The following is a 13403-nucleotide window of genomic DNA, read 5'->3' as shown; positions in this document are numbered from 1 at the left end:
AGATGAGTTAATGCTAAAAACAATGGTGGTGTACTGTGATAAGTTAAGTGTAAAGCAGCAGACCCATGTGACAGAAGGTGATTAGAAGTACAAAGCAAGTTAGTATGATTGGTTCTGCTAATGACACCAGATAAGCACGAGAACTAGAAAAGTATCGACAGTGGCCCCAAGAATTGGGGGCAGTTGGGAAACTATTTTCTGATTTTCACAGCTTTGATTTGCAAATAAAATTTTAACTTCATGAAGATTTTCTGTGTATTCTGGTAATTCTCAAGAGTATTTGGTGATCTTTCCACAACACTGTTAATGGGAGACTGTTAGTGGCTAACAATGGGATTCACCCTCCCAGCCAGATTGTGATTCACTCCTTTGTCTGTCCAACTGTTCTTCTCTCTTTGGGCCCAATCACCTATCATTTATTTCTCCCCTCTCCCACCCTATCTTCTGCATAAAATCTGATATTTTCCTGGCTACCATCAATCTTGAGAAAGGTTCACTAGATCTGAGACGTTAACGCTGCTTTCTCTTCACAGATGCTGCCAGGCCTGCTGAGCTTTTCCAACAATTTCTGTGTTTGTTTCTGATTTGCAGCATCCGCAGTTCTTTTCAGTGTTTGCAAGTTGGGTGTTCACAAATCAGATACCCCTGTATCCGCTTTGCAATTAAAAAATAAAAGAAGTTTTTAAAAAATGCTTTGCAATTCTCAACCATCTTATTAACACAGCAAAGCTGTTCTACTCGGTTTTACTCTGGGACCATGCATTTGAGAATCTATCAAAATGCTATGCTTTCGCTCCAGTCGGTTTAGGATTACTTTCAATGTACTGCAACTTTCATGTCATAATTTAAGTTAATTCTGTAGTTTTCATTGGGGAATAGTCCTATCATGGACATGATCATGATAACGCTACAATTTTCTTTTGGTTCATTTGATCATTTTGTAAATCTGCTCAGAACTTATGCAAACATGCATGCTCACACTTGTGTTCAGTATCAGACTGTGTTCATTTTGTTCCTCTTTTAACAGAGGGCGGCGTTTTGCAGATTACCGTCTACAACCCTCTTGGATGGAACATCACCACAATCATCAACGTTTCTGTGGCTTATTCAGAAGTCAGTGTTTATGATGATGCAGGAAACACTGTGCCATCACAGGTATTTGACTTGATGTATTTCTTTTGGTGAAAATATTGACAAATGAATGCACGATATAGAATTAAAGGACTGCACAGATCCTGGTGGGCTAAATATTTAGGCCTGAAGGAGGCAGGCTGGTACGCTAAGCCAAGCAGCTGATTGGTTTGCCTCCTCTGTCCTGATTTCAAACCATTTTCCCAGACGTGGAATGAGGAAGACAGTAGCAAGAAGTCGGAGCCGACTGTGTTTGCGATCTCAATGAACTAGTAGTTGATCAGTCTATTTCAGGTGCTCCTCGGCATATTACGGAGCCAAGATGGGGAACCTAACTTGTGAGCACACTCCTCTGTGATATTAGTTAAGGACAAATGAAATGTCTGTCACCCACAACTAAGGCAGGACTTTGACTCTGTCCCTTTTGAAGTTAGAGGCTGAATACCTAATTGAAGCTCGCTTCTGTAAATTTGGCTCGTCCTGACATTCAGGGAAATCAAGATTGAAACAAAAATGTGATTTATTTGAAGGTTGATCCAGGAGGAGAAAGGGATTCTTTCCCAGTCCCGTGTTCATGGACTTAATCAGCATCCCCATGACCACGCTGCCATCCTTAACACAGAGCCTAATCCTTGGCACACCCCCAAGAACACTCAGGACGCATCGCTTTCTCCTGTGATCTTGTTGATGCTTTGTGGGCATTATTGAAAGAATATTGAGGGTTCATGTTCCCAACAGTCTGTGCTACCGTTATCCACAACACTCACTAAGCTCCATCTCAAGCCCCAAAATGATCACGTGCTCGAATTCTGATTCAGTCCAAGTCAGATGTGAGCTGAGCTGAATATGTGGAAAGGGCAAATCAGAAACGTAAGTCCTACCGGTTTGTCTTTTAAGCTGGCTGTAGGGAATTTAGATCTATCCTCAGAATATGCTATGCACTTGCAGTCTCTGAAACAGAGGTGGTCAAATCAAGTTGCCTGAATCGGAGATAAATCACAAGAAGTAAAACCCCACGGCAGATACATCTTTCAGTTCTATTTTGAAACAAAACCTTAGGGTAAATCATTGAGCAGTTCTAGCTCAGCCCAATTAAAACTAACATTCCTAAATTCAATCTTAATTAAAATAGTGTTAATTTTCATTTTCTTCTGCAGATCCAGAAATCAGTTTCTCACAACACTTTTGACCTGTATGTTCTCGTAAGGCTAAATGCACTCAGCTACCGGAGATACCTGGTGAAACATGAAAAGTTGGCTTGCACCAAGGAACCAGATGGCCTGTGCTCAAAAAATCCTACTTCCTTCAGAGGGAGAGTGTTTACGTTTGACAGAAAGTCAGTGAGCAAATCAAAACATCCGGGCCGTAGACTACGTTCATTGATGAATGACTGCTATGTACTGATGCTGAATGAAGACACGAATTTACTGTACAGCATCACTGACAGGTAAGAATTCTGGTAAATAGCTCCCGTGTGAACCAAGTTTAAGAATAAAAGCTCTAGCTTGCTTCATTTAAATTCCGGTAAGTTTTTTGCAAAGCAACATATTCAGAATCTGATTTAGTAATGGAACTTCTTTTTGAAAGGCTTCTTTTTAAAATGGTTCAATATTCAAAGCAGTTAACATGTTCGAGACAGTTGCCTTCTCTCACCTCATTGATTAAGGCAATGCTTCTGTTTTTTTTCAGTCATTTCGAGTTATAGAGATGTACAGCATGAAAACAGACCCTTCGGTCCAACCTGTCCATGCCAACCAGATATCCCAAACCAATCTATTCCCACCTGCCAGCACCCGGCCCATATCCCTCCAAACCCTTCCTATCCATATATCCATCCAAATGCCTCTCACCCGAAACCAATGCTCTCTCGTTCTGGACTCCCCGACCCCAGGGAAAAGACTTTGTCTATTTATTCTATCCAGGCCCCTCATAATTTTGTGAACCTCTATAAGGTCACCCCTCAGCCTCTGACGCTCCAGGGAAAACAGCCCCAGCTTGTTCAGCCTCTCCCTATAGCTCAAATCCTCCAACCCTGGCAACATCCTTGTAAATCTTTTCTGAACCCTTTCATGTTTCACAACATCTTTCCGATAGGAAGGAGACTAGAATTACACGCAATATTCCAACAGTAGCCTAACCAATGTCCTGTACAGCCGCAACATGACCTCCCAACTCCTGTACTCAATAATCTGACCAATAAAGGAAAGCATACCAAATGCCTTCACTATCCTATTTACCTGCAACTCCACTTTCAAGGAGCTATGAACCTGCGCTCTAAGGTCTCTTTGTTCAGCAACACTCCCCAGGACATCACATCTAAATCATTTATATAAATGATGAAAAGTAGTGGACCCAGCACTGAACGCCTTACTGAAGTCCCTATAAATCATGTCCACCACTCTCACTTCATCAGTCCTCTTTGTTACTTCCTCAAAAAACTCAATCAAGTTTGTTTTTTTTAGATTACTTACAGTGTGGAAACAGGCCCTGGGGCCCAACAAGTCCACACCGACCTGCCGAAGCGAAACCCACCCATACCCCTACATTTACTCCTTCACCTAACACTACGGGCAATTTAGCATGGCCAATTCACCTGACCTGCACATCTTTGGACTGTGGGAGGAAACCGGAGCACCCAGAGGAAACCCACTCAGACATGGGGAGAATGTACAAACTCCACCCAGACAGTCGCCTGAGGCGGGAATTGAACCTGGGTCTCTGGGTTATGTGAGGCAACAGTGCTAACCACTGCCACCGTGCCGCCCACAAACCTCAAATGAGACATGGTTTCCCACACACAAAGCCATGTTGACTAACCCCAATCAGTCCTTGCCTTTCCAAATACATCTACATCCTGTCCCTCGGGATTCCCTCCAACAACTTTCCCACCACTGACGTCAGGCTCACCGGTCAATGGTTCCCTGGCTTGTCTTTACCGCCCTTCTTAAACAGTGGCACCACGTTTGCCAACCTCTATTCTTCTGGCACCTCACCTGTGACTATCGATGATACAGATATCTCAGCAAGAGGCCCAGCAACCACTTCTTTAGCTTCCCACAGAGTTCTAGGTTACACCTGATCAGGTCCTGGGGATTTATCCACCTTTATGTGTTTCAAGACATCCAGCACTTCCTCCTCTGTATTTTAGACATTTTGCAAGGTGCCACCATCTATTTTCCTACAGTTTATATCTTCCATATCCTTTTCCACAGTAAATACTGATGGAAAATACTCGTTTAGTATCTCCCCCATTTTTTGCAGCTCCACGCAAAGGCCGCCTTGCTGCTTTTCTCCCTGGTTACCCTTTTGTCCATATCGTATTTGTAAAAACCCTTTGGATTCTACTTAATTCTGTTTGCCAAAGCTATCTCATGTCCCCTTTTTGCCCTCCTGATTTCTCTCTTAAGTATACTCCTACTGGCTTTATACTCTTCTAAGGATTCACTTGATCTGTCCTGCTTATACCTTATACATGCTTCCTTTTTCTTAACCAAACCCTCAATTTCTTTAGTCATGCAGCATTCCCTATACCTACCAGCCTTCCCTTTCACCTTAACAGGAATATACTTTCTCTGGATTCTCATTATCTCATTTCTGAAGGCTTCCCATTTTCCAGCCATCCCTTTACCTGCACACATCTGCCCCCAATCAGCTTTCAAAAGTTCCAACCCATACCATCAAAATTGGTCTGTCTCCAATTTAGAACTTCCAACTTTTAGATCTGGTCTATCCTTTTCCATCACTATTTTAAATCTAATAGAATTATGGTCGCTGGCCCCAAAGTGCTCCCCCACTGACACCTCAGTCACCTGCCCTGCCTTATTTCCCAAGAGTAGTTATATCCACATAGTGAATCAGAAAATTGTCTTATACACACTTAACAAATTCTTCTCCATCTAAACCCTTAACACTATGGCAGTCCCAGTCTATGTTTGGAAAGTTAAAATCCCCTACCATAACTACCCTATTATTCTTACAGATAGTTGAGATCTCCTTCCAAATTTGTTTTTTCAATTTCCCTCTGACTATTTGGGGATCTATAATACAATCCCAATAAGGTGATCATCCATTTCTTATTTCTCAGTTCCACCCAAATAACTTCCCTGGATGTATTTCTAGGAATATCCTCTCTCAGTACAGCTGTAATGCTATCCCTTATCAAAAATGCCACTCCCCCTCCTCTCTTGCCTCCCTTTGTAGCCTTCCTGTAGCATTTGTATCCTGGAACATTAAGCTGCCAGTCCTGCCCATGTTTCTGTAATTGTTATGATATCCCAGTCCCATGTTCCTAACCATGCACTGAGTTCATCTGCCTTCCCTGTTAGGCCCCTGGCATTGAAATAAATGCAGTTTAATTTATTAGCCCTACCTTGTCCCTGCCTGCCCTGACTGTTTGACTCGCTTCTGTTCTCAGCTGTACCAGTCTCAGATTGATCTCTTTCCTCACTATCTCCCTGGGTCCCACACCCCCACTCCTTACTAGTTTAAATCCTCCCAAGCAGTTCTAGCTAATTTCCCTGCCAGTATAGTAATCCCCTTCCAATTTAGGTGCAGTCCGTCCTTCTTGTACAGGTCACTTCTACACCAGAAGAGGTTCCAATGATCCAAAAATCTGAATCCTTCTCCCATACACCAGCTCCTCAGCCATGCATTCATCTGCTCTATCTTCCTATTCCTGCCCTCACTAGCTCGTAGCACAGGGAGTAATCCAGATATTACTACTCTCGAGGACCTCCTTTTTAAAATTCCTGCCTAACTCCCTGTAATCTCCCTTCAGACTCTCAATCTTTTCCCTTCCTATGTTGTTGGTTCCAACGTGGACAATGATGTCCTGCTGGCCCCTCTCCCCCGTGAGAACATTCTGCACCCTCTCTGAGACATCCTTGATCCTGGCATCAAGGAAGCAACACACCATTTTGATTTTTTGCTGCTGGCCACAGAAACGTCTGTCTATACCTCTGACTACAGAATCCCCTAACACAATTGATCTCTTGGAAGCCGACGTACCCCTCGTTGCATTAGAGACAGTCTCAATGCCAGAAACTTGGCTGTTCGTGCTACGCTGCCCTGAGAATCCATTCCTCCCCTCTCCACTTTATTTGCCAAAACAGCATACCTGTTTGAAATGGGGATAGCCACAAAAGACTCCTGCACCAGCTGCCTATGTCTCATACCTTTCCTGGAGTTAACCCATCTATGTGTCTGTATCTGAGACTTTCCCCCCCTCCTATAACTGCCATCCATCACATACTGTTGTTGCAAATTTCTCATTCTGTCTCTCCAACTGACCCATTCGATCTGATAAGATTCGCAACCAACAACATTTATGGCAGAAATAATCTGCAGTAACCCTTAAACTCTCATTAAACTCCCACATCTGACAAGAAACACATATCATTGCAAAGGCCATTTTTGCTTCTACACAATCTAGAGACCCAGAAAATAACACCGTCTTATTGGTCTACAAACACTGCCCCAGGTTAAATTAATAGTTATGGCTTATATTATATTTTGTATAGGGGATAACATTTGTAACACAGCAGCACCTGCATTATATAAAACCTCTTTCTATGATGCATTTTTAGAATGAAGTGCATATCTAAGCAAAAATTGTGACTCATTATCCAATAGATTTTTTGTTCCTTTGTTTAATGTCAGTTATCTCAGGAGATTTGAACTCCTTTTAATGTGACTGTCCTTCAGAGTCTGCCTGGGACAAATCTTCTTCACATTTTCCATGCTTTTTACTGCTGGCCTGACTGACACCACAGGTCAAGTCAGAAGCAAGTGATTTCCTGACGTATAGATTCAACTCCTCCTTGTCTTAACCAACCCAATCAAGAATGCACAGCGGTCTTAGCCTCAATAATGCATTCATACATCCTTTTCCATTCCTGACTTGGGGTGAATTCTCTTTTACAACAAATAGCCTTTTGTCACTTGCTTGTTTGGGAAAAATTAAAACTAAAACTGCTACAATGATTTCTTCTGACTGTACAGAATCTGCATTGAGTATGGTTTGATTCTCCATTGAGAAACCCATATGAACATGTTCAAGTATGTCTTTGACTGTCAATGTTCAGTATGAGTTAATATCAATCTTCTAACTTCGTGCCTCACTCTTGTGAAACAGATGATTGGAAAACTTGAGGAAAGAACCATTAGGTATCAGAAAATCCTTGTGGATCTTTCGGTTGTCGTAACAATAGTTCCTCTTTGTTGTAATTGACAGATCCTCCCAGAAGACTGTCAAGATAAGGCAGGAGTTCTTGGAGTACTTTGCTAATGGAGATGTTAAACAGGGCCCAATCTCTGATAATTACATATTCACACCAAAAGGTTTGCCCGTGCTGGTGTCACAGTCAATTGGAATGGAAATAGTCACAGGAAAACTAGTAACTGAAATCAGACAGTACTTCTACAGGTAATATACGTAGAATTTGTTAAGCACTTTATTTGCTGATTTCTCATTAAAATGGAAATGGTTGTAAGAGAAAACTTTGTATATAAACTTTTTTCAGTATGGTGTGCTGAAGGGTAAAGTGGTAAACAGGATACCAAGCAGACTCTTCTGTTGCTCTTGAACTATCATAAAATGTGATCTCTTATACATGCCAGAGAAGCTAGACTGGCCCGAGTTGAAAGTCTGATCAGAGAGTATTTCCAATGAAACAATTAGATTAGATTAGATTACTTACAGTATGGAAACAGGCCCTTCGGCCCAACAAGTCCACACCGACCCGCCGCAAGCGCAACCCACCCATACCCCTACATATACCCCTTAGCTAACACTACGGGCAATTTAGCATGGCCAATTCACCTGACCCGCACATCTTTGGACTGTGGGAGGAAACCGGAGCACCCAGAGGAAACCCACGCAGACACGGGGAGAACGTGCAAACTCCACACAGTCAGTCGCCTGAGGCGGGAATTGAACCCAGGTCCCTGGCGCTGTGAGGCAGCAGTGCTAACCACTGTGCCACCATGCCAATATTCCCTCAGTACTACACAAAAGTATTAGCTTGGATTCTGCATTCCTAGAGCTCACAATATTCGGACATTGTGAAATGCTAGGGATGTTCATTTCACTCCAGTCATTAGATACACACCAGGAAATATTCTATGTCAGTGAGAAGCTATGTTAAGCAGCTGGAAAAAAAAATCACAAAAAAATACAAAACTAAACCTTTGTCCTTCTCTTCTCTAAAGATGATTGAGTGGCAAAGCTAAGTTTTGATTAGATTAAATTAGATTACCTACAATGTGGAAACAGGCCCTTCAGCCCAACGAGTCCACACCGACCCTCCAAAGAGAAACCCACCCCGCTATATTTACCCCTGACTAATCCACCTAACACTACGGGCAATTTAGCATGGCCAATTCACCTAACCTGCACATCTTTGCTTAACAGTTGCCTGCCACCGTTGCATAAGAATGGCTTTCACTGTTTCTCTCACATACAGTGAGAGGGCTTTCATGGGCTTGTTATTGGGACCCTGCAGTCATCTGAATTCCAGTTGAGAGGATCCGGCATCTGTTAGCAAAAAAAGTCAACTCTCTGCTCTTCAACCAATTGAAGTATCATCACCAAGTCAGACACCTTCAAAATCAGGAAATAGATATTACATTTCAACTGCGTACAGGAAGTGCAACACAGAGTGATGAATACAGTTGGAATTAAAGGAGACAGTTGAAAGGGACACCAGAATAATTTAGGTTTTTAGTTTTCTATTTAAAAATCTGTGACATTAATTTTTTTCGAAAGGATTGAAACTCAATATTTGTTAAGTTAATTTTTCAGACATAAATGTTATTAAATAATTATCGCTATCGTGGGCGGCACAGTGGCTCAGTGGTTAGCACCCTCAAATGACTGTCTGTGTGGAGTTGGAGTTTGCACATTCTCCCCGTGTCAGCGTTGGTTTCCTCCCACAGTCCAAAGATATGCAAGTTTGGTGACTTTGTCATGCTAAATTGCTTATAGTGTCCAGGGGAGTGCTGGAGTAACCATGGGAAATGTAGGGTTATGGGAATAGGATATGGAATGGATCTGGGTGGGATGCTCTTTGGAGAGTCCATGTGGACTCGATGGCTGAATTACCTGCTTCCACCCTGTAGGGATTCTATGGTCACTTCTACACGTCTTCAAGATTCACTTATTTCTAAAGGTACAAGGCTGAGCCTTTTTAGCATTCCTCGTTGCAGAATAAATCAGGCCAAGTTCAGGCCATTATAATGATTTCTGAGCCAATTCTATCAATGTGGACCAAAATGGTGTGAACTATAGACGAACAGGCTATATCTGACAACAAATTATCAATTTACACATTTAATGTGTGAGTCTATTGTAATTTGTCAGCTTTACACTGTATAACAGTGAACGTTAACAGCCTCATCATTATTATAGAAAGCCAGTGTGGCTATTTTGATGTGCTCTTAATAGCAAGACTATGGGCCAAGTGCTAGAAAATGGGATTAGAATAGTTAGGTGAATTAGAATAGTTAAGACCTGTCACAGACTTTAAATGTCTTTGACTCTAACCCTATATTAAAGAAAACTAGGGCAAAACTCATTAACAGTTTAAGATTTTTAGAGCATTAATTCTCTTCCTTTTTAAAATCACATCCCTGATACTAACTTCAAAACTTAATAATCTCTTTAGATATGAGCCAAACTGATTGGCATATTTTATGTCTTGTTTTACTGGATATATTTTTGTAGACAGCATTTGCAAATTCCTGCTTTTCAGCAAAACTAATTTTTGTAAAATTTTAAATATTGCCATAATGGAATGCCCAAGGTATTATACGTTGTGTTAATCATCAGAAATTTTATTTATTTTAAACAGCAACACTTCTGCTAATGAACAAGATTACCAATATGCAATATTCACAAGGATCTATCGTGTACTTGATGGCTATGATGCATCAATGCTATGCAATAGAATTGAGCAGGAGTATATTGTAGGACCACTGAACCTCAACAGGGAGGCCATTTTGAGCATGACTACAGATATGAAAACGGACAGGACCATTTATATGGACAATAATGGCTACCAGATGATGAAGAGACTGTACAAGTCATACAGCAACAATACTCTGGCTCGAGTAGGTATTCTATACTGTTGTCAAGAGTGGGCTACTGGAATAGCACAGCAGGTCAGGCTATATCCGAGGAGCAGATGAATCGATGTTTCGCGCAAAAGCCCTTCATCAGGAATGAGGCTGCGAGCCTCAGGGATAAAGAGATAAATGGGAGAGGGTGGGGCTTGGGGCAAGGTGGCTGAGACTACGATAGGTAATGGAGGTGGGGGTAAAGGTGATAGGTTGGAGAGGAAGGTGGAGTGGATCGGTGGGAAGGAAGATAGACAGGTCAGGAGGGCGATGCCGAGTTGGAAGGTTGGATCTGGCGTAAGATGGAGTGGGTGGGGTTATGAGGAAACCTACCCCCCCCCCCAGACCCACACCCTTCCCATTTATCTCTCAGTCCCCTTGGCTCACAAGCCTCGTTCCAGATTAATGGCTTTTGCCTAAAACATCGATTCTCCTGCTCCTCAGATGCTGCCTGACCTGCTGTGCTTTTCCAGTACCCCACTCTCAACTCTGATCTCCAGCATCTGCAGTCCTCACTTCTGTTGTGTTGAACTTATGTTCAGGGTGAGAGTGGGAGGGAAAGAAGTTTCTGAATTCTTACAGCTTGTAGAAAATTATTTCAGAACCCATTTTGATTTTTGTTAGTTTGGGTAAGTGCAGAAGATAAAATAGTTTCTCTATTTGTTGCTGGTTTTCTTATACATTTCCCCTTTATGATTCTCCCTCTCACCAAATATTGCCCTTCAGATGATTGTACATCAGTGCTCATATTGCACCACTGTCACTCCATATGACATTTGGCTTTCTCCTCAAGTAAACACCAGCTGTCTTGGTGTTGATGGCGCCCTATTTGATGACTATAGAATAGAATCCCTACAGTATGGAAAAAAGGCCCTTTGGCCCAACTAGTCCAAATTGACCCTCGGAAGTGTAACCCACCCAGACCCATTACCCTACATTTTCTCCTGACTAATGCACCAACCCTACACATCCCTGAACACTATGGACAATTTTAGCACGGTCAATTCACCTGACCTTTGGACTGTGGGAGGAAACCGGAGCACCTGGAAGAAACCCACGCAGACACGGGGAGAATGTGCAAACTCCACCCAGACAGTCACCCTGAGGCTGAACCTGGTTCCCTGGCACTGTGAGGGAGTAATGCTAACCACTGAGCCACCATGCCACCCCAGAATTACATTTTGCGCTATAGTTGTGTTGCAATCCTTGAGGGGTATGACATTCCATGTTTGTTTTACATGGAAACCTTTAGCAGCTATTCATGAATTCAGTTCATGATCTTATTTTAATGAGGAAGTAGACAATGTACCAGCAATTTTGTACACGTTTTCTCAGTACCTGAAAAACACCCATGTTTCCCTGAGGATGATGTTTATTGCAATATGCTGCAATAGCCACCATTGCTTGTGTTACTTTTGGGAGCACATGGTAGTGGCATGAAGTTCCTGATCTCATTTAATGGGTTGTTTAAAAAATGTATACACTCTGTTTTCAATTCAAAGTTTAAAGTTTCTGATACATTCCCATAAAAGGGTGCTGAACCAACTTTGGGATCCCTGCATGGAAAGCCATGTGTCCATAACATTTTGTGATCATCCACCTCTGAAAGAAACATTTTGAATTTTCTCTTCGACTTGATTTGACAGCCTGAGGGAGGTGGGAGAGGACATTTCTGGTGTATGTTCCCCTTATTGGTTCTATTTATTTCTATTTTCTTGGTAGATGAAGGAACTGAGAGGTTGAAACTGATGAGGGGAGTGGGGGCGGGCTTGAGGGAATTTGGTGAAGGGGGAGTGAGGGAAAAGTGTTCAGTAAAATGTTTCTGGCAATTCAGTTATTTTCTTACTGAACAAGGAATGCACATTAAGATGTGCTTAACTTCACAGCTTGAGATTGAAGTTACAAAGAGGATTGATGAGGGCAGAGCGGTAGATGTGATCTATATGGACTTCAGTAAGGCATTCAACAAGGTTCCCCATGGGAGACTGATTAGCAAGGTTAGATCTCATGGAATACAGGGAGAACTAGCCATTTTGATACAGAACTGGCTCAAAGGTAGAAGACAACGGGTGGTGGTGGAGGGTTGTTTTTCAGACTGGAGGCCTGTGGCCAGTGGAGTGCCACAAGGATTGCTGCTGGATCTACTTTTTGTCATTTACATAAATGATTTGGATAAGAGGTACAGTTAGTAAATTTGCAGATGACACCAAAATTGGAGGTGTAGTGGACAGCTAAGAGGGTTACTTCAGATTACAACAGGATCCTGACCAGATGGGTCAATAGGCTGAAAAGTGGCAGATGGAGTTTAATTCAGATAAATGCGAGGTGCTGAATTTTGGGAAAGCAAATCTTAGCAGGACTTATATACTTAATGGTAAGGCCCTAAGGACTGATGCTGATCAAAGAGACCTTGGAGTGCAGGTTCATAGCTTTTTGAAAGTGGAGTCGCAGGTCGATAGGCTGGTGAATAAGGCATTTGGTATGATTTCTGTTATTGGTCAGAGTATTGAGTACAGGAGTTGGGAGGTCATGTTGCAGCAGTACAGGACATTGGTTAGGCCGCTGTTGGAATATTGCATGCAATTCTGGTTTCCTTCCTATCGGAAAGATGTTGTGAAACTTGAAAGGGTTCAGAAAAGATTCACAAGAATGTTGCCAGGGTTGGAGGATTTGAGCTATGGGAGAGGCTGGGACTGATTTCCCTGGAGTGTCGGAGGCTGAGGGGTGACCTTATAGAGTTTTACAAAATTATGAGGGGCATGAATAGGATAAATAGACAGGGAGTCCAGAGCTAGAGGGCATAGGTTTAGGGTGAGAGGGGAAAGATATAAAAGAGACCTAAGGGGCAACTTTTTCACACAGAGGTTGTACGAGTATGGAATGAGCTGCCAGAGGAAGTGGTGGAGGCTGGTACAATTGTAACATTTAAGAGGCATTTGAATGGGTATATGAACAGGAAGGGTTTGGAGGGATATGGGCCGGGTGCTGGCAGGTGGGACTAGATTGGGTTGGGTTATCTGGTCGGCATGGATGTGTTGGACCGAAGGGTCTGTTTCCATGCTGTACATCTCTATAACTCTATAATCAAATCATCGTTCAGCTTTGCTGAACAATAAAAGTTCAAAGCCCTGTGTTGTTATCTTGCAGATCAAATGGTC

General features: G+C 42.4%; 1 protein-coding gene across 2 annotated transcripts in view; it reads left to right on the top strand.

Annotated features, from left to right (window-relative positions):
* man2b2 (mannosidase, alpha, class 2B, member 2) overlaps positions 1-13403 on the top strand; it is a 67365-nt gene that overhangs the window by 32720 nt on the left and 21242 nt on the right. For both annotated transcript variants that reach the window (XM_060851587.1, XM_060851586.1), the window contains 4 exons: positions 1028-1155; positions 2289-2578; positions 7364-7555; positions 9981-10239. In XM_060851587.1, the coding sequence (XP_060707570.1) occupies positions 1028-1155; positions 2289-2578; positions 7364-7555; positions 9981-10239 (869 nt within the window). The remainder of the gene's footprint in view (positions 1-1027; positions 1156-2288; positions 2579-7363; positions 7556-9980; positions 10240-13403) is intronic.

Source organism: Hemiscyllium ocellatum, chromosome 36 (assembly GCF_020745735.1).
Source record: "Hemiscyllium ocellatum isolate sHemOce1 chromosome 36, sHemOce1.pat.X.cur, whole genome shotgun sequence".
Classification (NCBI taxonomy): Eukaryota; Metazoa; Chordata; class Chondrichthyes; order Orectolobiformes; family Hemiscylliidae; genus Hemiscyllium; species Hemiscyllium ocellatum.
This window is presented reverse-complemented; position numbering and strand designations above follow the sequence as displayed.